This window comes from Syngnathoides biaculeatus, chromosome 5 (assembly GCF_019802595.1).
Source record: "Syngnathoides biaculeatus isolate LvHL_M chromosome 5, ASM1980259v1, whole genome shotgun sequence".
In the NCBI taxonomy this organism is placed as follows: domain Eukaryota; kingdom Metazoa; phylum Chordata; class Actinopteri; order Syngnathiformes; family Syngnathidae; genus Syngnathoides; species Syngnathoides biaculeatus.
Genome location: NC_084644.1, coordinates 31,764,178 through 31,787,551, shown reverse-complemented (window position 1 = coordinate 31,787,551; position 23,374 = coordinate 31,764,178). Strand labels below are relative to the sequence as shown.

The 23,374-nt window shown below is 40.2% G+C and overlaps 1 protein-coding gene across 1 annotated transcript; it reads right to left on the bottom strand.

The window, feature by feature from the left end:
- Positions 1-87: 87 nt before the first annotated feature.
- On the bottom strand, positions 88-23,108 carry si:ch211-154o6.3 (uncharacterized protein LOC563854 homolog). The gene is made up of 13 exons (XM_061819762.1): positions 22,811-23,108; positions 19,039-19,145; positions 17,252-17,484; positions 16,350-16,473; positions 14,965-15,086; positions 10,269-10,355; positions 8,945-9,034; positions 8,547-8,635; positions 6,162-6,375; positions 5,163-5,285; positions 4,921-5,086; positions 2,091-2,176; positions 88-1,978 (listed from the first exon to the last, which is right to left on the bottom strand). Exons 1-13 carry the CDS (start codon positions 22,898-22,900, stop codon positions 1,884-1,886), a joined length of 1,626 nt encoding a protein of 541 aa, XP_061675746.1. The 5' UTR covers positions 22,901-23,108; the 3' UTR covers positions 88-1,883.
- Between the last annotated feature and the right edge of the window lie 266 nt (positions 23,109-23,374).

The following is a 23,374-nucleotide window of genomic DNA, read 5'->3' as shown; positions in this document are numbered from 1 at the left end:
GGCGGGATAAGCCGGTGATTCTGGAGAAGCCGGGGTCAGGTTGGCGTTTTCAAAAAAGGATGAGATGCAAATTTGGGGGTCGTGACGGATTTATTGCAACTAATATTTACACAGGAAACAATGACACAAAAACACAGTGCCAGGATAGATTTACATTGCAGGTCCTTGGTGTCAAATTCCAATTCAACGCTTAGATAATCGATTTCCCAAGTGACATATTTAGTGTGTGTCTCTACACTGTCTTTACACTGATGGGCTACAAGAAACAAAACTCATGCTCAGATGCCCAAATTGCCCCCAACTCTACAAAAAAAAATGGGCAGTGACAACATGAAGTCAAAAATAATTCACTGTTACGCTGACATACGAGTTAATCCGTTCCGTGAGCAACTTTTTTTCCAAATCAATTTTCTACATTTAAATGAAAAATAACTCCACCAGTTTTTAATTACATGTTCAATAAAGTAAAAGAGTAATATATTGTATTAAAAGGAGAAGTAAACCTGTTTTATAAATTATAATTACTTTACAATAGTAGGCGGCATGGTGTATCAGCTCGTAAAGCCTTGGCCTCACAGTTCTGAGGTCCTGGGTTTAATCCCGGACCTGCCTGTGTGGAGTTTGCGTGTTCTCCCCGTGCCTGTGTGGGTTTTCTCCCGACACTCCGGTTTCCTCCCACATCCCAAAAACATCCATTATTAATTGGACACTCTAAATTGTCCCTAGGTGTGATTGTGAGTGCGGCTGTTTGCCTCAATGTGCCTTGCGATTGGCTGGCAACCAGTTCAGGGTGTACCCTGCCTCCTGCCTGTTGACAGCTGGGATATGCTCCAGCACTCCCTGCGCCCCTCGTGAGGATAAGCGGCAAAGAAAATGGATGGATGTACGGATGTACAATAGTATTTGTGTGCTTGATGTTTGCCTGTGAGCAGCCTGGCCCAGTGAGTGACCTCTGTGCTCAAGTCATGTTAGCTACCATGTGGGCGTGAGGGGATGAGCAAGTGTTCTCATTTTGAATTTGTATATTTGAATAAAAGTACATCAGTGACTGTGACGCACCTTGCCACATGAGAGCATTTTTTTTCTTAATTATTATTATTACTTTACTTCACAAGAGGCACTGTTTAGCCGATGGTGCATGGGGGTTAGAGTGTTGGCCTCACAATTCTGAGGACTGGAGTTCAAATCCTGACCCTGCTAACGTGGAGTTTGCATGTTCTCCCCGTGCCTGTGTGGGTTTTCTCCGGGCACTCTGATTTCCTCCCACATCCCAAAAAAATGCAACATTAATTGGAAATTCCAAATTGCCCCGAGGTGTGATTGTGAGTGCGATTGGTTTTTATGTGCCGTGCAATTGGCTGGCAACCAGTTCAGGGTGTACCCAATCTCCTGCCCGATGACAGCTGGGATAGGCTCCAGCACTCCTGTGAGGTTAAGCTGCTCAGAAAATGGATGGAATAAAAATGACTACGCAAGGTTTTGTAACTCGAAGACGACGGAAACTATAAAACAAATATTAGAACATTTGATTGTTATATTGAATTTTGTAATGAAATTGTCTTTATTTTATTTTTGTTCTTTTTTCATTTTATTAATTAAGTTAATGAACAGTAATTGAATAAAAACATTTTGCAATAAACAAACTAATACATTTTTAACCGTTTAGATGCGGGTGTGTGTACCTTACAAATTGGTAAATGTATTTCAATGACACCAAGCTGGCATTGCTGCAACCTCACTGTCAGATAACCCACACATATCAGATTAGTAGAAACCTGACTGCCTTTTTTTCTCTTTTTGCTGCCATGGACCACATCCCAATTGTTTCACTTGAACCATGCTGCGTAGATCCAGCCTGTCTCTCCACTCTCAAACATGACTCCTCATTGGAGAATACAACGAAACCACGAGCCGGTGGACCGCGCGTAGTCCTCGTCTCCTCCTCCCACGTCGTCGTCATCGTAATCATCAAGGTGTTCTAAGTTTAACAAAGAGGCCACAGGAATTTGTCACGATGCACATAATCTAAATTTAACACTGTCATTTGTGAGGTGGCAAATGAAAATGGGAGACTTATGCGTATTTTTTACCGTCAGTGTCCTCGTCGTCTTCCGTGTCCCCCTCGGATTCTAGTGGTGATTCTAACTGGATGTTTCTCTTCACTATGATGTCCCCCCTGTTGCAAGGCATTGCAGTAAATAAGTGTACTGTATTATAAAAATCCATTAAGCACACACAGACTACAAGAGGTACCACCTCTGCTTCTTCATTTAAGATAGTAAAAACCCAGGACAGTCAGATTTCAACAATTCTTAATCTTAATTGGTTTAATTGGTGTAAATATGGGCAAAATGGTGGAGGAGTGTTTAGCACTTATGTTTTACAGTTCTGGGTTTGAATTTGAATGTTCTCCACATGCTTGTCTGGGATTTCCAGCTTTCTTGCACATTGTGTAAGGTTCAGTAAAGCCTTTAAATTGTCCATAAGTGCGAATATGAGATTGCGTGTCTGTATGCATTTTCACCAGTTTAAACACTTTTCTGCGATGTATTTACACACTGGACTCCAGCTATTCACAGGCAGTAGGGACCTGGCTGGATATTGAATTGCAAAAATCCCATTTTCGGTTAGCAAAGGTACTTGTTACAGACGAACAGAAGGGTCTATGTTGTGTGGTGTTCTTCTCCCGCTGCGGAATGATAATTAACTGCGTGCATAACGCGTTCCTGTAAGCTGAGAACTAGTTGTCTGCTTTGGGGCGTAAGCTGAAAGAAAAGCTGGAAGCAGAGGTCATCCCATCACAAATGTAATAGCTGCCGCATTTGTGGTTGTAATCAAAGTAAACAAAGGGCTAAACTGTCAGAATGGCTCCTAAGAAAAGGGAAACTACTAAAGATAGAGTAAGTTAGCACTTGTCTTTGATGAGCGGAAAGATCTGTGCTTCCTGCGTTGTGCAACTGGCATTGTGCGTCACACAATCCAACTAAAAAGGTCACCACTGTATATTTTTTGTTTTTACAGTTATTTGCTCTTTATCATACTGACACTCGCATTATTGTTGGTGTGACTGAGAAAATCAAAAAGATAAAAATGTGGAGCAACAGTTTCTTATGCCACAGTCAACCAATGACGTAAAAGAGGAAAAAGAACAAATGAAAAAAACACCTGAATCAGAATTTCCCTTGTGTTATTCTGGAAGAATACTCTTCTTTAATGGTGTAGCTGTAGGTCTCCTCCCCTTTCCCTCCTTATTTAGAGTTAATGAGCAATAAACTGCTATCATGTTTATTTAATGCATAGATCATTTTACACTTGTGAGTCCCAGGATGCATATGTCAAGAAACAATGAGTAGCAGCCCTGGAACAATCAGTCCCTGCAACTTATCACAGAGTACACATTAAGTAATTACTGTTTCGCTGTCTTGCTGTATTTCGGATTTTTATTTGTACAATTTGTACAATAATAATTATACATAATGTTTCACCCTACCATGATAGCAATTTTTTAAGTGCGTAATCTTTTCCCAAAAACTATAATGACAGACGATAGTATTGGTGCTGGGGTTTTTTTTTTGGTCACTGATATTTGTACATTATAGAGCATAATAATTATCTATCTTTTTTAAGCAAAATGAACTTTCAATTGTAAGAAAACATCAACATTGGCATTGTTATGTAGAACAATAACTAAAATATCTCAGATAACATACATAAACCAGACTCAGGCTCCACCTGTATATGCAAAAATTTTACTTAAATATTAAACATTTGGCATATAGATTAATTAACCACCTAAAGAGGCCACGAAAAATGTCTTAAAGCTTCCCAAATTTGAATGAATTTAAAAAAAATCTCCGTATGTACTTGAAAGCATTTGTTTATAAATGAAATGCCGTTCAATTTTAACATCATTGGTATTTTTTACTCTTTATTTCTATTTGTTATAACAATGTTGTTGTGTTATATATTGTAAAATATCTGCTATCAGTGTAATTTCTGCTGCCTCTTGAATTTTGAAAAATATTTTTATCTCTCTTTTTTTAGCTTTTATCTGGCTAAAAAAGGATCCCTAAAATGTAACCCTCAGCCTGCCATTGAGCTGCTGGACTGACATTCATTGCAATGGAATGTTGTATTTCTTATAGTAACACAATACAAATGGTTAACGTAACAAAGTAAACAAAAGGCTAATAGTATCATTTCACTTATTTCTATACTGAACAATATTCTTAATCACACTACAGCAGAACCTTGATAGAACAAACTAATAGGGGCTGGGCGTTGTCTAATAAAGCCTGTAAAGTACAATTTATTGTTTTATTTATTTTTTATAGCCTTCAATGCCCACTACAGTAAGAAGGTGTTATAAATGAATATAATAAAAAGCTTGAAAATGTTTGAAAGTTACACATTTTATCCATTTTTGATATTGTTTAGGGAGTTATCTGACTTTGGTGAAAGCAATGTGGGGTCGATTCCCGCTCAGTGACAGTGTCAAATAAAGATGATTCTGGTAAATCTTTATTGTCCATCGCGATGGAAAATTGGCACCTTGACTGTAAACTGGCTCTTATTCGCTAAGTAGCGCATTTTTGCGGGGACGCCATTTGAATCACGGGAGGGGTTAAAAATCAATTTTAAAAAACAGTCAAGTCTTGGGTGGGAAAAAAAATGACGTGCAGCTGTGCTATTATTTCATTTTGCACATAAAATTTTCTGATGTGGAGCTCATCCAAAAAGTATGCAGTTGTTTAATTTCACACTTTGTGGGTGGGTAGGCACTCCAGAGACCCTTTTGAATGCATAACCAATTAAAAATTCCCATTTAACAAATTCAATGTGAAAAAAAATTATATGCAAATAAGGGAATATATTAGACCAGTCTGCACCGAGGCCCACTTTTCTAAGACGGCACCATACCTGTGCTTTGCCGAGCTGGGGAGCTCCTCCCACACAACGAGGTCGCGCCCGCCGCTGACCCAACGGTGGCTACCGCTCCCTGTGGTCCATGTGGCGAAGCAAAGCATTCTGGGGGCCCGGGGCCAGGTCAGAGAGGCCAGGTAGTGGCACTGAGGCATGGAGAACACTAGAGAGAAAGAGAAAGGGAGGGAGAAATAGAGAGAAAGAAGGGGGGGGGGGTTGACAGGGTATCAGGGACTCACAATTCAGCGTGCTCTCTCCATTGGTCACGTCATAGCAGGAGCCAATTAAGAGGCCAGCCGTCTGATGGACGCAATCCGTTACCCCAGTGATACAGCTGTGATTGGTCAGTTTGGATACTGCTCCTGTGGAAATTGGACAGATGTTATGTGAAATATGAAATGCCCCAGGTGCTGCGACCTCCAGTTTGCTTTTTGTTGTAATTTTTTTCTATTTTTGACAACTGGATAATAGTCTTTTTCGAGAAGAAAACCAACCAACCGTCAGGAAAATGCTTTCACTGTACATAATGTAAACGCTGAACACCAATTTTATAAGTTGCAGAAAATAAATTAAATTTTCTTTATGAACATTTTTACATTTTTATATATTATTTTTATATATTACTATAATAATTACTTTAGTCTCATAGAATTATGACATTTTCATCTAAGATCACAATTTTTCCCATTTTTCTCACACGTTTGACTATTTTAATTTTGCCCACATAATAGTATAAACATGAGAATAAAAGAATAAAAATTTCTTTTAGGTCCTGTGCTATTGCTTTACTCTCATGAAATTACTGCTTTTCTCACAATATTAAGAATTTACCCTTATAAAATTCTATTTTTAGTACTATTACTATATTTTTCAGAAAGATAGTACAACTTTTTCATAAAATTCAGTTTACATTCCTTTACTATTACTACTTTATTGTCATCTGATATTTTTTCAAGATTACATTTTTTTTGTCATTATAGAACAATCTGGTTGTTGATCATTATAACTTATTGTAATAAAACTTTGTCATCACACCTTTATTATCAGTAAATTGTGACAACTTCCTTTTCCTATAATTCTCTAATCAACCAATTATATTTAAAGACTTTTTCTTTGCAACTTTATTTATGACTTTTTTCCTTGTAATATTACAACTTTATTCTTATTCATAAAATGGTGAGAAATTCCTAAAATGATGTATCCCACTTTATGACTTGATAGAGGGGAACTACACTCACCAGTAATCCAGTGAAGGATCTTGATCCATGCCCATCCGTATGCAAGGAGTACTTGGTCCCCCCTGGGGCTAAGGGCCAGACGGCCTCCTCCACAGCCCGTCACCTGACCACTCCAGCCATGTAGCAACCTCAGGGGGTCTCGCTCAGTGCAACGGTTCTCCCACACAGACACCCCTCCGTCGGATGAGCCGCTGAACACTAGTGGACCCTGAGACTGAGAGGACAAGTTGTCATGGTGATGTGTGTGTGTTCGATATACATGAACATGTGTTCACTTTCGAGGGACAATTATTTGGAAATGGATGGTACGCCAGGAGAAATGAACAATGACAGCTTTGTGCCGTGCTTTAATGCCTCAGGCGTACTGGGATGATTGATAATTGAACAAACGCAGCTCTGGAATTCAACATTCATAAAAAAGGGCTTTTACTGTATATTTGGCTGGCTTTCAACAAATACTCATTTGAAAGCAACAAATGGGCTTGGCCAAGACGTGGCGGTTAGATTTTCCAAAGGCTTTTAGTTTTTTAAATTTGTTCCTTCACGGTACATGAGAGGAGTAACATTTGTTCTCATGTTTTTCACATCCGCAAGCAGCTTAAAAATAACCTCACATTGCAGGTGCATAGTCACACAAAAGATTTTGTTTCACAAATCCCCCTGAGAAAAAGGATGGGCCGAAACGGTTTGAAAAAGACAGCCCCTAGAAACAGTGTTAGGTTGACGAGGAAAAAATTGTAAATATTACCACCAAGGGGTTATATGTAATCAATATCAAATCCATCAGGTCAAATGTCAGCTCAAACCATCATAATGATGAAATGATTCTACATCTGAACCCACCCATGGAAAACTCTATTGCATTGTCAGAATTTGATGCAGTTGACCAAAAAACTGTAGAGAAAAGGTTCAGCAATTGAAACCATCAACGAGCTGTCTCGACTCAATACCATCTGACATTTTCAAAACTATTGTGAAGTCAGTGATTTGCAGCAAATAATAAATTGCTCACTCCCGTCTAGTGAGTTTCCTAAAGCGCTTAAAGTAGCTGCTGTTAAACCTCTTCTGAACAAAAAAAATAAAGCACTGGACGATTCCCCTCATAGCCAAAAACTGTTGAGTTATTTTTAATCCACTAAGCAATTTCTTGAATTTTTGACAAATTTCAATCAGGTTTCTGAACTCATCACAGTACAGAATCTGCTCTTATCAAAGTGGTAAATGATACAAGGTTGAATACTGACTCTGGAAAGATGTCAATTTTGGTCTTGTTGGATCTCAGTGCGGCTTTTGATATGGTAGATCATAGCATACTGTTGCACAGGTCGGAAACCTGGTTGGACTAAATGGAACGGTCCTTAAATAGTTTAGGTCCTACCTGGAAGAAAGCAACAACTTTGTAACCATTGGAAGTGCTCAATCCTAACAAATGGCAATAACCTTTTGGCTCCCTCAAGGGTCAGTTCATGGACCCCTCCTGTTCAGCCTGTATATGCTAGCCTTGGGTCAAATTTTTCACTCTCTCACACTCTCACACACACACACACACACACACACACACAACACACACACACACACACACACACACACCACACACACACACACACACACACACACACACACACACACACACACACATATATAAAATACAGTATTTCCATTTGTCTCCAGATGACTATAGTGCAAGTGCCACACTGTCTAATAATTTCGCTGATCCTGACTGACCTGAAACAGGAGAGGTTTAGTCTGATTTGACTTCAGACAGCGAGACAAAAAAATGAAATGTGTGTTTTTGCATGGTGTATGGTAAACATCTGGCTTCAACTGTATATAAAACGGTCCTTCTGCACCACGACGCTACAAGATGGTGCCAAAGGACACTTTCTATTAAGACAGTGGTGCTATCTTGTGGCATCTTGCGGTGTTTCAGTAAGTGATTTGTGATTTGGCAGGTTTATCAGAAAAAAAGAGGTACTCTCTCGAAGGATAAATCTGCAAATAGCTGAACACTTAAATTGTGACATTTTTTTAGTTACCATTCGTCATTTTGAGCGTTTTTTGGTTTGACTTGTGAGCAAAATTGTGAGATATGACTGCCTTATAGTAAATAAATAAATAAAAATACAAAATCACAAACATTTTCCTGTGTTTTTTATTGGAGGTGGTATGGATTGATGGCATTTTTACGAATTTCAAAGTCGAAATATGATTTAAGGTATGAGTGTTTGAATAACAAGTGTGGTGAGAGAATGAATTAAACTCAAGGCAACACTGCATTGTAGATATATTTTGTCAAATCAAATTTAAGAATTCAAAAACACCCCGTGTCTCCATCATGTCATTTAGGTATTTTCATGTTTGTCGCCATGGCGTTAAGTAACTTACCTGAATGGAGGTGACAGCTTCTTGGTGCGCATTGATTGATTGGCAGTTGTCGAAAGTGCGCCAGCTCCAGGCTTGAACTTTACCCCCGTCTGCAATCCGGGTGGGGGTAAGGTTGGAGAGGGGATTTGGAATTGACAGAGTGCAAGGCTAACTTTCAGTGACAGGTGCGCAGCGGCCATTACTGTTTGTGACAGCCGCAACACCTGAGCCCCTCCGCCTGGCCTAAATAATTGTGCACCAACATCTCCCCCGACCGTGTGCAGACATAACCATTGCATTCAACTTCATCACATATCTCCAGCTAGATACTACATTCTTTTATCCACACTAGACTTTGACTGACATGTCTTTGTTCTACAGTATCTGCACGCTGGCACAGAAATATATAACACACACACCTGATCCTGTGATGATGTAGCCGTCGGCCTCAGGCACAAAGCAGAGCGCCGTCACTGCGTTGAACGTGTACAGAGACTTCACACACTGGCCTGCGTGGGAGTGGTGAGGGAAGATGCGACAGGAGGGGAGAAATATGGGCTTAATTGCCAGGACACGCACCACTGCTCACTTGTATATATACACATACACACACGCACACACATCTGTAGACGTAAAAGTCTGTTTCTAGCATTACACAAGGGCAATTTTAAGCAATACTTGTTCAGCTATCTTAGCTTAAGAGTAAATCCGAGCATTATGTTAAGTGGTGCGTATGTTTTAGTGGGATAGCTAAACATAATATAGTCATACTCGATAATACATTAAGTTAATTTTAGTTGATTTGGAGCCAAAAACAGCACACTATTGGCACACTAATGTTGTTTTAATATTAATATCATGAGTGCTGTGATTGGTTGGTAACCAGTTCCGGATGTATCCTGCCTCCTGCCAGATGACAGCCGGGATTGGGCCCAGCACTCACGCGACCCTCATGAGGATGAGTGGCTGAGAAAATGCGTGCATGAATGGATGGAGTGCATTTTAGCAGTTACAGTACAGTAGTTGTGAAACACTTTTGTTTTTGTCTGGATACCTGCATTTTACTGCCCCCTGGTGGCCTTGTTGTGCACATCAGAATGAGCACACTTTGGGACTAGAATGGATTAATAATAGCTTTCCGATCATTTCAATGGAGAAAGATAATAGTGAGGATACTGGTACGGGATAGGAATGAATGAAAGATATTTTAGGACAAAAGTGTTTTTAGTTATAATGAGCATGGTTTCTAAGTCAATGCACTTTACTCAGCCTTTATTTATATGAGACTCCCCCCATGGTCATTCAAGGAAAAAACACTATCCATCCAGCCATGCATCAATTTTCTGAGACGCTTATCATTACAAGGAGGCAGGGTCCGCCCTGAACTGGTTGCCAGCCAATCGCAGGACACAGAGACAGACAACACTCGGACTCACAATCACACCTAGGGGCAATTTAGAGTCTCCAATTAATGCATGTTTTTGGAATGCGGGAGGAAACCGGAGTGCCCAGAGAAAACCCACGCAGGCACGGGGAGACCACGCAAGCTCCACACAGGCAGGGCCGGGATTTGGACCCGGGCCCTCAGATCTGTGAGGCCAAAGTTCTAACCAGATGCACCACCGTACTGCAAAAATTAAAAATAAAAACACTATTTATTACTATTTAGATCACCTGTTATGGTGTCCTTCACAGTTTTTGATCATAGAAACCCATCTTGCACTGTCCCTGTCTTATACTTACCAATACTCAAGGCCCAGATCTTGACGTTACAGTCCGCCGAACCGCTCAAGATAAACCTCTCGTTGTCTGACAACGACAGCGACCAGGCTGTGGAGACGGAATGAAGGAGGGGAGGGGTGGTGATTGGGGAGAGGGAGAGAGGATTACATAAATGTTCATAAGTGCTTTATTTATGCTTCTATTGGGAGTACCACTCAGGAAGAAAGGAGGTAATAGACTAGACATACTGAGAGCATGAGTTCAAGACTTCTCACTCATTCAGTGAGACAGACACAAGAGTCTTATTTCTCTTTGGACCTTATGTGATGAAGTGCTCCTACAATAATTACTACACTGTACACATGCATGTGTGTACACGTGCGTGTACATATGCGCGAGTGCACAGTGAACCCTTGTTTATCACAGGAGATACTTCCAGATACACCTGCTTTAAGAGAAATTCTTTAGTATATGAAGACTATACTGGATTAAAAAATGCTTTACACTCCATCACACAATTTAAACACTGAACACATCCATCCATCTATTTTCTGAGCCGCTTATCCTCACGAGAGTCACGGGAGTGCTGGAGCCTATCCCAGCTATCATCAAGCAGGAGGCGGGGTACACCCTGAACTGGTTGCCAGCCAATTGCAGGGCAAATAGAGACAGACAACAAGCTCACTCACAATCCCACCTATGGGCAATGTAATGTCTATGGGCAATGTAATGTCTAATTAGTGCGTGTTTTTGGGATGAGGGAGAAAACCGGAGAGCCCGGGCATTTACGGGGAGAACATGCAAACTCCACCCAGCCGAGGTCAGGATTTGAACCCCGGTCCTTAGAACTCTGCGGTCAATGGAAACCAGTGCCGCCCATTGAAAACATTTGAACAAAAATAAATAATTGTGAGCACAAAAAGTATACTAGTGTGTGGACTGTACATGCATGAGCCTTTACGAGGGGCCTAGTGCAGTGGCGTGAGTGTCTGGGTGAGATCCTATGGAGATGCTGTGGCATGACCTTAAAAATGCTTCATGCTCAAAAACCCTCCAACGTGGCTGAATTACAACAATTTTGCAACGAAGAGTGTGGCCAAATTCCTCCACAGTGGTGTAAGCGACTCATTTTGCGCTGTTGCAAATTCTTGTTTGCAATCATTGCTGCTTTGGGTGACCCAACCAGTTATTAGTTGTAAGGGCCAGTATTTTTTCACACATAGGTTTTGATTTTTGTTTTCCCTTCCGAGTAAAAAACATCTACAACTTAACTTGGAGTTTACTAGTGTTTGACTAATATTTAAATTTATTTGATGATGGTAAACAGTGTGACGAACAAAAAAGCAAGGATTAAGGAAGAGTATAAACACTTTTTCACACCATTGTAGTTTCTTGGCACCAATGCAGCCCTATGGGGGGCACAAACCAGTGCAATCTGTAGGCCGGTCCCAAGCCCGGATAAATGCAGAGGGTTGCGTCAGGAAGGGCATCCGGCGTAAAAACTGTGCCAAACAAATATGAGCGTTCATCTAAAGAATCCCATACCGGATCGGTCGTGGCCCGGGTTAACAACGCCCGCCCCCGGCACTGCTAACCTGCAGGGCGTCGGTGGAAATTCAGCTACTGTGGGTCGAAGACAAAGAAGAGGAGGAAACCGGATCCAGCGTCAGAAGAAAAAGAGGAATGCACAGAGCCTACAACTGAGTGTAGGGACTTTGAATGTTGGGACGATGACAGGAAAAGCTCAGGAGTTGGTTGACATGATGATTAGGAGAAAGGTTGATATTCTGTGCATCCAAGAGAGCAGGTGGAAAGGTAGTAAGGCTAGAAGTTTGGGAGCAGGGTTTAAATTATTCTACCACGGAGTAGATGGGAAGAGAAATGGAGTAGGGGTTATTTTAAAGGAAGAGCTGGCTAAGAATGTCTTGGAGGTGAAAAGAGTATCAGATCGAGTGATGAGACTAAAATTTGAAATTGAGGGTGTTATGTATAATGTGGTTAGCGGCTATGCACCACAGGTAGGATGTGACCTAGAGTTGAAAGAGAAATTCTGGAAGGAACTAGATGAAGTAGTTCTGAGCATCCCAGAGAGCGAGAGAGTTGTGATTGGTGCAGATTGTAATGGACATATTGGTAAAGGAAACAGGGGCGATGAAGAAGTGATGGGTAAGTACGGCATCCAGGAAAGGAACTTTGAAGGGCAGATGGTGGTGGACTTTGCAAAAAGGATGGAGATGGCTGTAGTGAACACTTATTTCCAGAAGAGGGAGGAGCATATAGTGACCTACAAGAGCGGAGGTAGAACCACGCAGGTAGATTATATTTTGTGCAGACGATGTAATCTGAAGGAGGTTACTGACTGTAAAGTAGTGGTAGGGGAGAGTGTAGCTCAACAGCATAGGATGGTAGTATGTAGGATAATTCTGGTGGTGGGTAGGAAGATTAAGAAGACAAAGTTAGAGCAGAGAACCATGTGGTGGAAGCTGAGAAAGGAAGAATGTTGTGCGGCCTTCCGGAAAGAGGTGAGACAGGCTCTCGATGGACAACCGAAGCTCCCGGAAGACTGGACGACGACAGCCAAGGTGATCAGAGAGACAGGCAGGAGAGTACTTGGTGTGTCATCTGGTAGGAAAGGGGAGAAGGAGACTTGGTGGTGGAACCCCAAAATTCAGGGAGTCATATAAGGAAAGAGATTAGCGAAGAAGAAGTGGGATACTGAGAGGACTGAGGAGAGGCGAAAGGAGTACATCGAGATGCGACGTAGGGCAAAGGTAGAGGTGGCAAAGGCTAAACAAGAGGCATATGAAGACATGTACACCAGGTTGGACACGAAAGAAGGAGAAAAGGATCTCTACAGGTTGGCCAGACAGAGGGATAGAGATGGGAAGGATGTGCAGCAGGTCAGGGTGATTAAGGATAGAGATGGAAATGTGTTGACTGGTGCCGGTAGTGTACTAAATAGATGGAAAGAATACTTTGAGAAGTTGATGAATGAAGAAAATGAGAGAGAAGGAAGAGTTGAAGAGGCAAGAGTGAAGGACCAGGAAGTGGAAATGATTACTAAGGGGGAAGTCAGAAAGGCATTACAAAGGATGAAAAATGGAAAGGCAGTTGGTCCTGATGACATACCGGTAGAGGTATGGAAGCAATTTGGAGAGATGGCTGTGGAGTTTTTGACTAACTTATTCAACAGAATACTAGCGGGTGAAAAGATGCCTGAAGAATGGGGGAAAAGTGTTCTAGTTCCCATTTTTAAGAACAAAGGGGATGTTCAGAGCTGTGGGAACTATAAAGGAATAAAGTTGATGAGCCACACAATGAAGTTATGGGAAAGAGTAGTGGAGGCTAGACTCAGGACAGAAGTAAGTATCTGCGAGCAACAGTATGGTTTCATGCCTAGAAAGAGTACCACAGATGCATTATTTGCCTTGAGGATGCTTGTGGAAAAGTACAGAGAAGGTCAGACGGAGCTACATTGTGTCTTTGTGGATCTAGAGAAAGCCTATGACAGAGTACCAAGAGAGGAACTGTGGTACTGCATGCGTAAGTCTGGTGTGGCAGAGAAGTATGTTAAAATAGTACAGGACATGTATGATGGCAGCAGAACAATGGTGAGGTGTGCCTTAGGTGTGACAAAGGAATTTAAGGTGGAGGTGGGACTGCATCAGGGATCAGCTCTGAGCCCCTTCCTGTTTGCAGTGGTAATGGATAGGCTGACAGATGAGGTTAGACTGGAATCCCCTTGGACCATGATGTTCGCAGATGATATTGTCATATGCAGTGAAAGCAGGGAGCATGCAGAGGAACAATTGGAAAGATGGAGACATGCACTGGAAAGGAGAGGAATGAAGATTAGCCGAAGTAAAACAGAATATATGTGCGTGAATGAGAAAAGTAGAGGGGGAAGAGTGAGGCTACAGGGAGAAGAGATAGCGAGGGTGGACGACTTCAAATACTTGGGGTCAACAATACAGAGCAATGGAGAGTGTGGTCAGGAAGTGAAGAAACGGGTCCAAGCAGGTTGGAACAGCTGGCGAAAGGTGTCTGGTGTGTTATGTGACAGAAGAGTCTCTGCTAGGATGAAGGGCAAAGTTTACAAAACAGTGGTGAGGCCGGCCATGATGTACGGATTAGAGACGGTGGCACTGAAGAAACAACAGGAAGCTGAACTGGAGGTGGCAGAAATGAAGATGTTGAGGTTCTCGCTCGGAGTGACCAGGTTGGATAGGATTAGAAATGAGCTCATTAGAGGGACAGCCAAAGCTGGATGTTTTGGAGACAAGATTCGAGAGAGCAGACTTCGATGGTTTGGACATGTTCAGAGGCGAGAGAGTGAGTATATTGGTAGAAGGATGCTGAGGATGGAGCTCCCAGGCAAAAGAGCGAGAGGAAGACCAAAGAGAAGGTTTATGGATGTGGTGAGGGAAGACATGAGGGCAGTTGGGGTTAGAGAGGAAGATGCAGGAGATAGGCTAAGATGGCAAAAGATGACACGCTGTGGCGACCCCTAACGGGACAAGCCGAAAGGAAAAGAAGAAGAAGAAGTAGTTTCTTGGCACCAAAATGGTAGAAGATGGTCGCAAAGACCTACTTTCACATAAATCAGGGGTTCACAATGCGTTGACATAACATAAGAACAAGATTTCTTAAACAAAAATATAATTTGGGAGGGGCACAAACAATGAATCGTGATGTCGCGGGAACATTGGCTCCTCACCCAACTTCTTGCAGTACTCAGGAGGAGGAGCAGAAAGGCATGTGACCCCACCGGTGTGACCTCCCAAGTTCTTATGCTCTGTTGCCGTGGGAACGTGCCACACCTTGACAGTGGTATCGCGGCTTGAAGGAGGTGGAGAGAAAAATGAAATCAATGTATGCGTAAAAAGTTAGAGATCTGAACCAAGTGATCAGAGCAGGGAGGAACAGAAACGATTGGACACATAAACAGAGGATATCAAATGTTACACAAGGGCTAATTCAATGTAATATAGAGAAGACAAAACTATTGAATAATACATGAAACACAAAACTCATTCTCACACACACAAATACCTTACAAAGCTAAGAAGGTAAGAGCAAAAATCGTTTTGTTCAGTGATCATTTCACTGGGAAATGCAAGTATTCGGTAAAAAAAAAAAAAAAAGATTTTACGATAACATTATAACAGTATGAAAATATAAAAATTCTGAAGTCCTATTTATAATTTATTTTTACTTATTTATATGGTGACTTTTTCAAACTTTTTCTCGTAAAATACTACATGAGGACTCAAATCTGGATTTAAAGAAAATAATTAAAAATGTTTTTTCCTTCATCAAATTAACTTTTTTTATGGAGTATGAGGTCACAATCAATAAATGACCTTTTAGGGGGTGTAAAAAATGAGTTTAATCTTGTAAAATCATTATTTTTTAATGTGTTTTTAATGACTTTTTCTCATTTCAGTTGTTTTTGTAAGTCTTATTTGTTTCATAAAATTAAAGACTTAAATAAAGTTTTTAATTTTTACAGGAGCTTTTTCTCGTAACAATATTACTCTCATTTAATTATTATGCAATGTTTTTCAAATTAAATAATTTTAATCTTCTAAATGTAAATGTAATTACTTAACTCTTATTTAAAATTTCTCTCAAAAGTTTTTCCACATTGAATTCAGATTTTTTTTTCTTCTTTTAAACATTACAACCTTTTTCAGGAATAGGACTTTTTTCAAAATTAGGACTATTCTTGTAACGGGATTTTTCCTTTACATCTTGTGACAATGAAACTTGTTCTAGTAAGTGGAATTTAATCTTAAAAAAAAACAAACTAAAAATATATATTTTTTCTTTTTAGTGTTGTCGTTATTCTCATCACAATGCATTATTCTGACAAATGTTTGGACAGGATTATGTATCACCTTGAGCTAATGAGATCTAACACAAAAGCTTTATGGAAAATCAGCCTTAATAAAACCATCATGCTGGTTGTAAATGTACAAATATGATTGGCTTTTATACGAGAACAATTCTTGTTATTTATAATTTCTGCCACTTCTTGTTGTGTAATATTCATGTGTTATATATCATGTTTCTCGTATGGGCAATCTTTTTATTTTTTACCTGCCAGAAACCACCAGGTTGTCAACAACCAGCACGCAAGTGATGATATCATTGTGACCTTCCAGCAGTCTCAAGCGAAACTTTGCCTTCTGCCAAAATGTTTTCAGGGTTGTCAGCTCCACATCTAAAAGAAAAGGAATACATATACTGTACATACAGTACATACAGAACATACAGATATAATGTAGGGTGGATTTGCACTTCAGGTCCATGTGTGCAATTCCCATTAATGCCTATGACTATTTCTCACAAACCGAAACATTTTGTCCAATCAGATTCTAGCCTCTGCTATCATGCCAATCTAATCTGCTCAGAATCAGTAGTTATGGTCAATGTAACATGAACTACGGACTAGTGCCTTGAGACAAGTTTATTGTAATTTGTTCCGTGACTACGCACAAAACACTCGTACCACGTCATCATTCCCGTTTGAAATGAATGGAAGTACTATCATTCCAATCCAGCCTCTTTGCTGAAAAAAATGTGTTTTTAAAAAACAAACAGTGGTGACATCACTAAACAAAATGTAAGGAATAAACAATTTTGTCACAGGTTTTGCTTCAATTTACTGGACATACATCACTCGAATCTGAAGGCACCAGTGGAACTGCTTCTTTAACTAATTTCAAATTTATCCTCTCAGGCCCAGAACACTGACATGATGATGGTGTCAACATTTTCCACTTGGTCAGACTAAAACCTGTTACAGTCTAGTTCAACCAGCAAAAGACATCTTTAGCGATATCCATAGATCAATACATTTATCAATAAGATGTTGTTTGCTGTTACTTGAGAGCCAAAAAATTGCAGTTGTGTCATTTGAACCATGCAGTGTAAATCCAGTTTTCGTCCCTTTTCAATCCTAATCAGGCCACTCACCAGTTTGGTTTCATTTAGCCTACCTTCTTGTGCTGGTTCCTGCCCCCTGTCATCACGCTCTGGACAATCTTCAGAATTGCCTCGTCCGTGATGTGACATCACCCTGACATTCTGTGCCCTTTGGCCACATGTCGTCTTCACTGACCCTCCTGTCGCCCTCTGTGTGGCAGGCAGCCCTGGCCTTGCCTCCTCGTGGCCCTTCGGGATCTTGGAGGACGGAGGCGCTTGTGATGGAAGGTCCTCGGGGGCGCCCTCCCTGTCTCAGTGCAGAAAACAAGGGCTGAATGAATGAGCATGGAGTATAAAAGTGGCGGTGTCTTTTCAGGTCATCGGTCAAATGTTTAGTAGGTTTTGATGTGAAATGCTCTTTCTTCTTGAATATCAACATAGATTTTAGCTAACAAGACAACATGTCAACTGTGCAGGTGCTTTTGTGGCAAAGGCATCAATTGCATGGTGGTATCAGTCAAGTACAGGGTTACAGGCTATATTTAAAGTGAAATGTGTGGTAAGACTTAGAAAACGTGGAGTTGGATGTTAAAATGTCACTATGGCAACGACAAATTATTGTGCTAAAAAGTGTTATATTCAAGTGAAATTTATGCCATGATCAAGTGTGTGTTTTGTTTTCTCTAAAAACATTAGAATAAAATAAAACTTTTGATCACAATTACACGACATGATGGCATGATCAAGTATAGTAATTGGTGCTGGCGAGTACGCAAGTAATTAAATATCGGTGGAATTATAGTAATTACTTTTTATGACTTATTCTTTTAACAGTAAACACCCTGCTATTCACGGGTGCTAGAGGGTCCAAGCTCTGCATAGCGAAATAGCGAAAATCTGACAGTAAATCAGCCCCCCCACCCCTAAAAAAAAGCTTAATAGTGTTAATACTGCTTATAGATGCCACAAGACATCAGTGGACTACTTTTGTCTAAATGAAGTGCCTCAAGTCAATTCAATTGTTCCTACACACCAAATGCCATCACAGCAATACCGTTATTCATTTTGAACTCAAGCAGTGGATATGAGTTTCTCAGCAAATAACGGAGATCAGGTTACCCTCCTAAACTCTGTGAATGAGCATACTAAATATGTTACTAGGGTTAGTGTGATTGTTGGGGTGACGGCAAGGGCTGCAACAGATTTACTGGATGGCATTTCAATTTATTTCATTGGGGGACAACTGACTTCACCTGCATGTAAATTATGTTGCAAGTTTGGTCATTGAACAGATTAACCTCACTAAGAGAAAGTACCACTGTGTATATAGTTTTTCAGACATTATTGTTAGGTGGTTTTTGGAAATTTTTCAAAATAAAAAAAGTCTGTTCCGATGCTCAATAAAGGTTGGAAAAAAAATGAGCTAACGGATGCTAAGCTGCATTGAGCAAGCATACCTGTTGTGTGTCCTCCGATCAAATGAACACCATCTGTGGATTTATTCAGTTTGACGTTAATAACCAAACATTACCTCATTTATCTGCCTCAGGGGGTTTTTACAGTAATGATCACAGCACATTATGAGCAGGAGAAAGTTCACTTGTGTTCTTAAAAGGAAGTGTTTGACCTCCACTATTTGTAATCTCTCTATCTCTCACACACACACAACACACACACACACACACACCACACACACACGCACACACACACACACACACTCACACACACACACACACACACACACACCACACACACACACACACATCCACACAGAGACACAAATGATCAAACGTTTCCACGTCAATGTTTGGACTAATTACGCCTCTTTCCATCTGGCCCTTCCTGCCTCTCGCTTCCTTACCCTGCTCTTTTCATGTCTGCCTCTCGAATCCCAGGAGTTCGCTGCAGGCCACAGAGCTGCAGCTGAAGCTCCGCCAATCTGCACCGCAGCTCCTCCTTCTTGGAGATCTGAGAGAGACAAGACAAGACGCTGAGAAATTGGCTGTAAAGCAAACGAGCGCATCCACAGGTTGTATGCACGCACGCGTGATATATTCCACCCGTCTTCGTTTAATATCACATCAACAAGAAAGGTGTGAGACTGACTGGCTGTCTTGAGTTTTATTGCGTTTGAATTAAGGCGGGCGACTTTGCATTACGTGTCTCTTAGCTGAGTTAGAGTCCGCTGACTCGGTTGGGTTCATGTCACGAGAAAAGCTGCACTCGTCGGGCCAGTTTATTAAGTATACCAGCATAAGCTCATGAATAAACAAGTCGAAGCAAAATTCTATTTTCTGAAACATTGTAGGAGTCATTTTCATATGTTCTTAATAATGGTAAAGATACTTTTATTATATTACAGTTATAATTTAGCAATTGTTTTATGCCACCTTGTTTTTATACAGGTAAATGTCTCCCATCCAGAAACAGCAATGCTATTTTCAAAATGTTATTGATGAATTTAAATTTTCAGCATTCATACATAGTTAATGCAGTCCTTATTGACAGAGCAAATGGTGTTAGCCCACTAAAATACAAACAAAGCAGATTTATTTGTATAGCGCATTTCAGACACAAGGTAACTCAATGTTTATACGTGAGTAAAAACATTTTAATACAAAGAAATAGAGCATTTAAAAAAATAAATGAAAAATTAAAATAAAAGTACAATGAAAACAACATACAGTGCAAGAAATATAATTTCAAAATGGAAATTTTGAAAATGATTCAAAAATTAACATTTTTAAACTGGAATTACAAACATTCAAATCACTTCTGTTGGCAACTTATTCCATTTTTGTGCAACATAATAACTAAATTCTGCTCAACCATGTTTGCGTTGGACTCTACGTACCAGTACGTGACCCAAGTCAATTGGTCTCAGAACCCTTCTGGGCTTATATTCCATGACCATTTCTTTCATGAGCTGGCTTGAGGAGGAATGGAGAAACCTGCGAGTACGTAAGGGGCGAACTTGCACGTCGAGTAGAACGACTTCCATGTCAAAATCAGCGACTCCCAGTCCAGGCTGCAGTGTGTGCTAAGCTCCGTGACGTCGGTAAACTACTCTTCGTTGCTTTAGAAGCACATCCCGCTGCCTTTTGTTTTCCCCAATAACTCCATGATGTGGTCTGTCCGGTGTAATTGATAGGACCCCAAAGCATTATGACCCCATCGGGGAAGTGTTCAGAAAGTCTTGTCTCCATGAAGCACAGGCAGCAGAATGAAACTCCTTACTGATCTTTGAGAAAAGATGATGATTGTCCCATTTTGTTGGGTGAGGAGTGTAGATCTGCAGGGTGAATCGACAGGAGCAGTATCAAGAGCTTGACCTGGACTCTGGCACCTTTCCATCTGTGGTGTCACCTCTGCCTGCGTGCGCTGTACACTGTGCCTGCCACTCCAGTAAATAACTTGAGAGAAAAAACTGAAGGGGTTTGTCAAAGTTGGTGAAAGAAAGTCTGGGGTAGACTTCGTAATGTTTAGCAAATCCTCGCTTGTGTAAGTGACTCACGTAATGTCTCCAAAGACAAACGAAAAACACAGAAACAGAGACAATACTACAGAGCATGTAACTGAGGCAACCACACAGTTATCCGCCATCTTGTACAGCAGTAGTGGTAGTGCAAGATCAAATTAGTCCCATTGTATGTATTAAAAATAAACTATCTTAATTTAATACAAAATGTGAATGTATTTTATTTTGGCATATGCTGCACGGTGGATCAGCTGGAAAGTGTTGGCCTCACAGTTCTGAGGTCGAGGTTTCGATCACAGCCCAGCCTGTGTGGAGTTTCCATGTTCTCTCTGTGCCTGCGTCGGTTTTCTCTGTGCACTCCAGTTTCCTCCCACATCCCCAAAACATTCAACATTAATTGGACACTCTAAATTGCCCTTAGGTGTGATTGTGAGTCTGGCTGTTTGTCTCTATGTGGCCTGCGATTGGCTGGCAAACCATTCAGGGCGTACCCTGCCTCCTGTCCGTGACACTCGTGAGGATAAGCCTCAAAGAAAATGGATGGATGGATTTTGGCACATTTTATTTATTACATAAAATATAACTACTTAAAAATATGCATACTGTATATCCTGTATATAGACACTATAAAGTATACAGGTTATACTGTACAGTACATACTAGGTGGATCCATACAGTATTTGTGGAAGTACAGTATTATGCTGTATATACACACACCCAGAGTGTCGTGCCTACTAGAAAATCTTAACTTTATTTGAGGTTAATTAAAGGCATTGTAAATGGTGGCAGATCTTTGTGAACCCCCATTTAACATGAGTTTGATTGGTTAGTTGTGAACAAACTTGTCCAACTATATCATCTCACTTTAAAAAGTGTTTATTAATAAAACATTTCAAACAGAAAATGTTTCAAGCTGTGCTTTCTACACTGGTATATTTTTTGTGTCTGTAATAATGCTCTAAGTTGAGTCCTCATTAAGTATGTTTTTAAACACCACATACAGTATGGTGCCTTTGGGGGAAAAAAACTATATATTTTGAAGTGTTGCAAAACAACAAGCTCTATAAGTGTCAAGTGCAAGCGGATCAATGACCCCAGGCTGCAGACCATAACTGAATCTCTTTATGATCTAACTTGCAATTAGGAGCTTTAAGGAAAGTTGCAAGGGTACACACATAACTCAGATTATATATATTCAAGTGAGTACAAAAACTCTACACAAGCCTGTTCAAACGTTTTAGTGATGTACAAAAATCTGAGATAAATATCATTGATTTTACCTATAACTTGTACAATTTGATTTTAAAAAAAGAAAGCTTTTAAAGAGGGGAGGTGAAAAACAAACAGAAAATGTGGTTGTGCAACCTCATAACTGGGATGCCTGTGTTCAGAAGAAACCAATAAAATTCAAAACCGTGAGAACACACCTGCCATCATTATAAGGCTAGGCAAGGCAACTATATTTACATAGTGCATTTCATACACGAGGGAATTCAATGGGCTTTACATGTATTCAAAAGGTTTTGAAAAACAAGAAACAAAGAACGCCTAAAATCCAGGATTCTTAGAACCATAGTTACATTCTTGCATCCCGTTTTATCCTTCCAGTTCTTCTCGGGAGTTTCAAAACCTGTGAGGTGTTTGTTTTTAACTCCCCTCTTTTTATTTTGTGTCTAGTTGTAAAGATTATACGTCACATTAAAGATGGAAAATGTTTGGATTTTTTTTTTTATATCAGAAAAACGTGCCATTTGAAAACGGATGTGTAGACCTTTTATATCTACAGTAGGTGTGATCGTGCAAAGTATTCAGAAATATTTGATCCTGTAATTACTACCAAAGGTGTATCAAAATGTAAATGTTATTTGTTTTTGTAATATTACGCAAACATCTAAAATAACGCTCAAGTTTTTTATTTATATAGGTTCGAGGGGGCTTTAGTAAATATATGACAAAACATAAAATGTGGAAAAAGTGTCTGTATGACTGGCATCAATTACTGTAGCATTTATTTATATAAAATTCCTCAAATTTGATCAGCATTCACAAATACTTAGGGGAATCCTGTTTTGTTTTCACGTCCATGTTCTCTCTAAATACGTGATAAACTTTCCTCGAAACAACCATAAAAGAGACTATAAGAGTGGTAGTGTACCTTGAATCTCTCCTCGGGGTTGAGACTGACTTTTATCTCCAGATTCTCAATCTGCCTCAACTTCTTCTGGAGCTTCCTCACCTCCCCCATTTGGGACTCCAAACTCCTCTGCTTCTATGAGTAATTCGCTAACTCTCAAACTGGAACATAATGTGAAGGGAAAGTGGTGAAAAAACGCGTGGGTTTGTCATTTGAAAAGGCACTAAGCGGATTTGAATAAAGATGTTGTGGGAATGGAGACAGTTTGGGCAAACGTGTCGCCGGATGTCGTCGAGTTACGGAGGACGTGTCGGTCTGCTTCGACAGCGACACCAAGTGGCTGGTTATGGTAAAATTAAGGATAATGTGTCACTCAAATGTATCAAACCCTCTTCTAGTCCATGTTGCAGTCTTTATTAAGTCGTATCTATTTGTAAACTTTTGTTATCGTTAACCAACACGATACATCAATATTTTATTTTGTCAATAGAGTATAAGTACATTTTGTAACCTCTGGACTACAACATAGATTACCCGACCTTTTTTTTTTTTCAATTGAATGGCAACGATTACAAAATAACTTTG

Excerpts from the sequence above, each read along its gene's own strand:
- si:ch211-154o6.3 (XM_061819762.1), bottom strand. The coding sequence starts at position 22,900 with ATGGGGGAGGTGAGGAAGCTCCAGAAGAAGTTGAGGCAGATTGAGAAT. Across the intron at positions 15,087-16,349 it reads AACCTGGTGGTTTCTGGCAG|CCGCGATACCACTGTCAAGG; the intron begins GTAAAAAATAAA and ends ACCTCCTTCAAG. Across the intron at positions 6,376-8,546 it reads AAGCTGTCACCTCCATTCAG|TCTCAGGGTCCACTAGTGTT; the intron begins GTAAGTTACTTA and ends TTGTCCTCTCAG.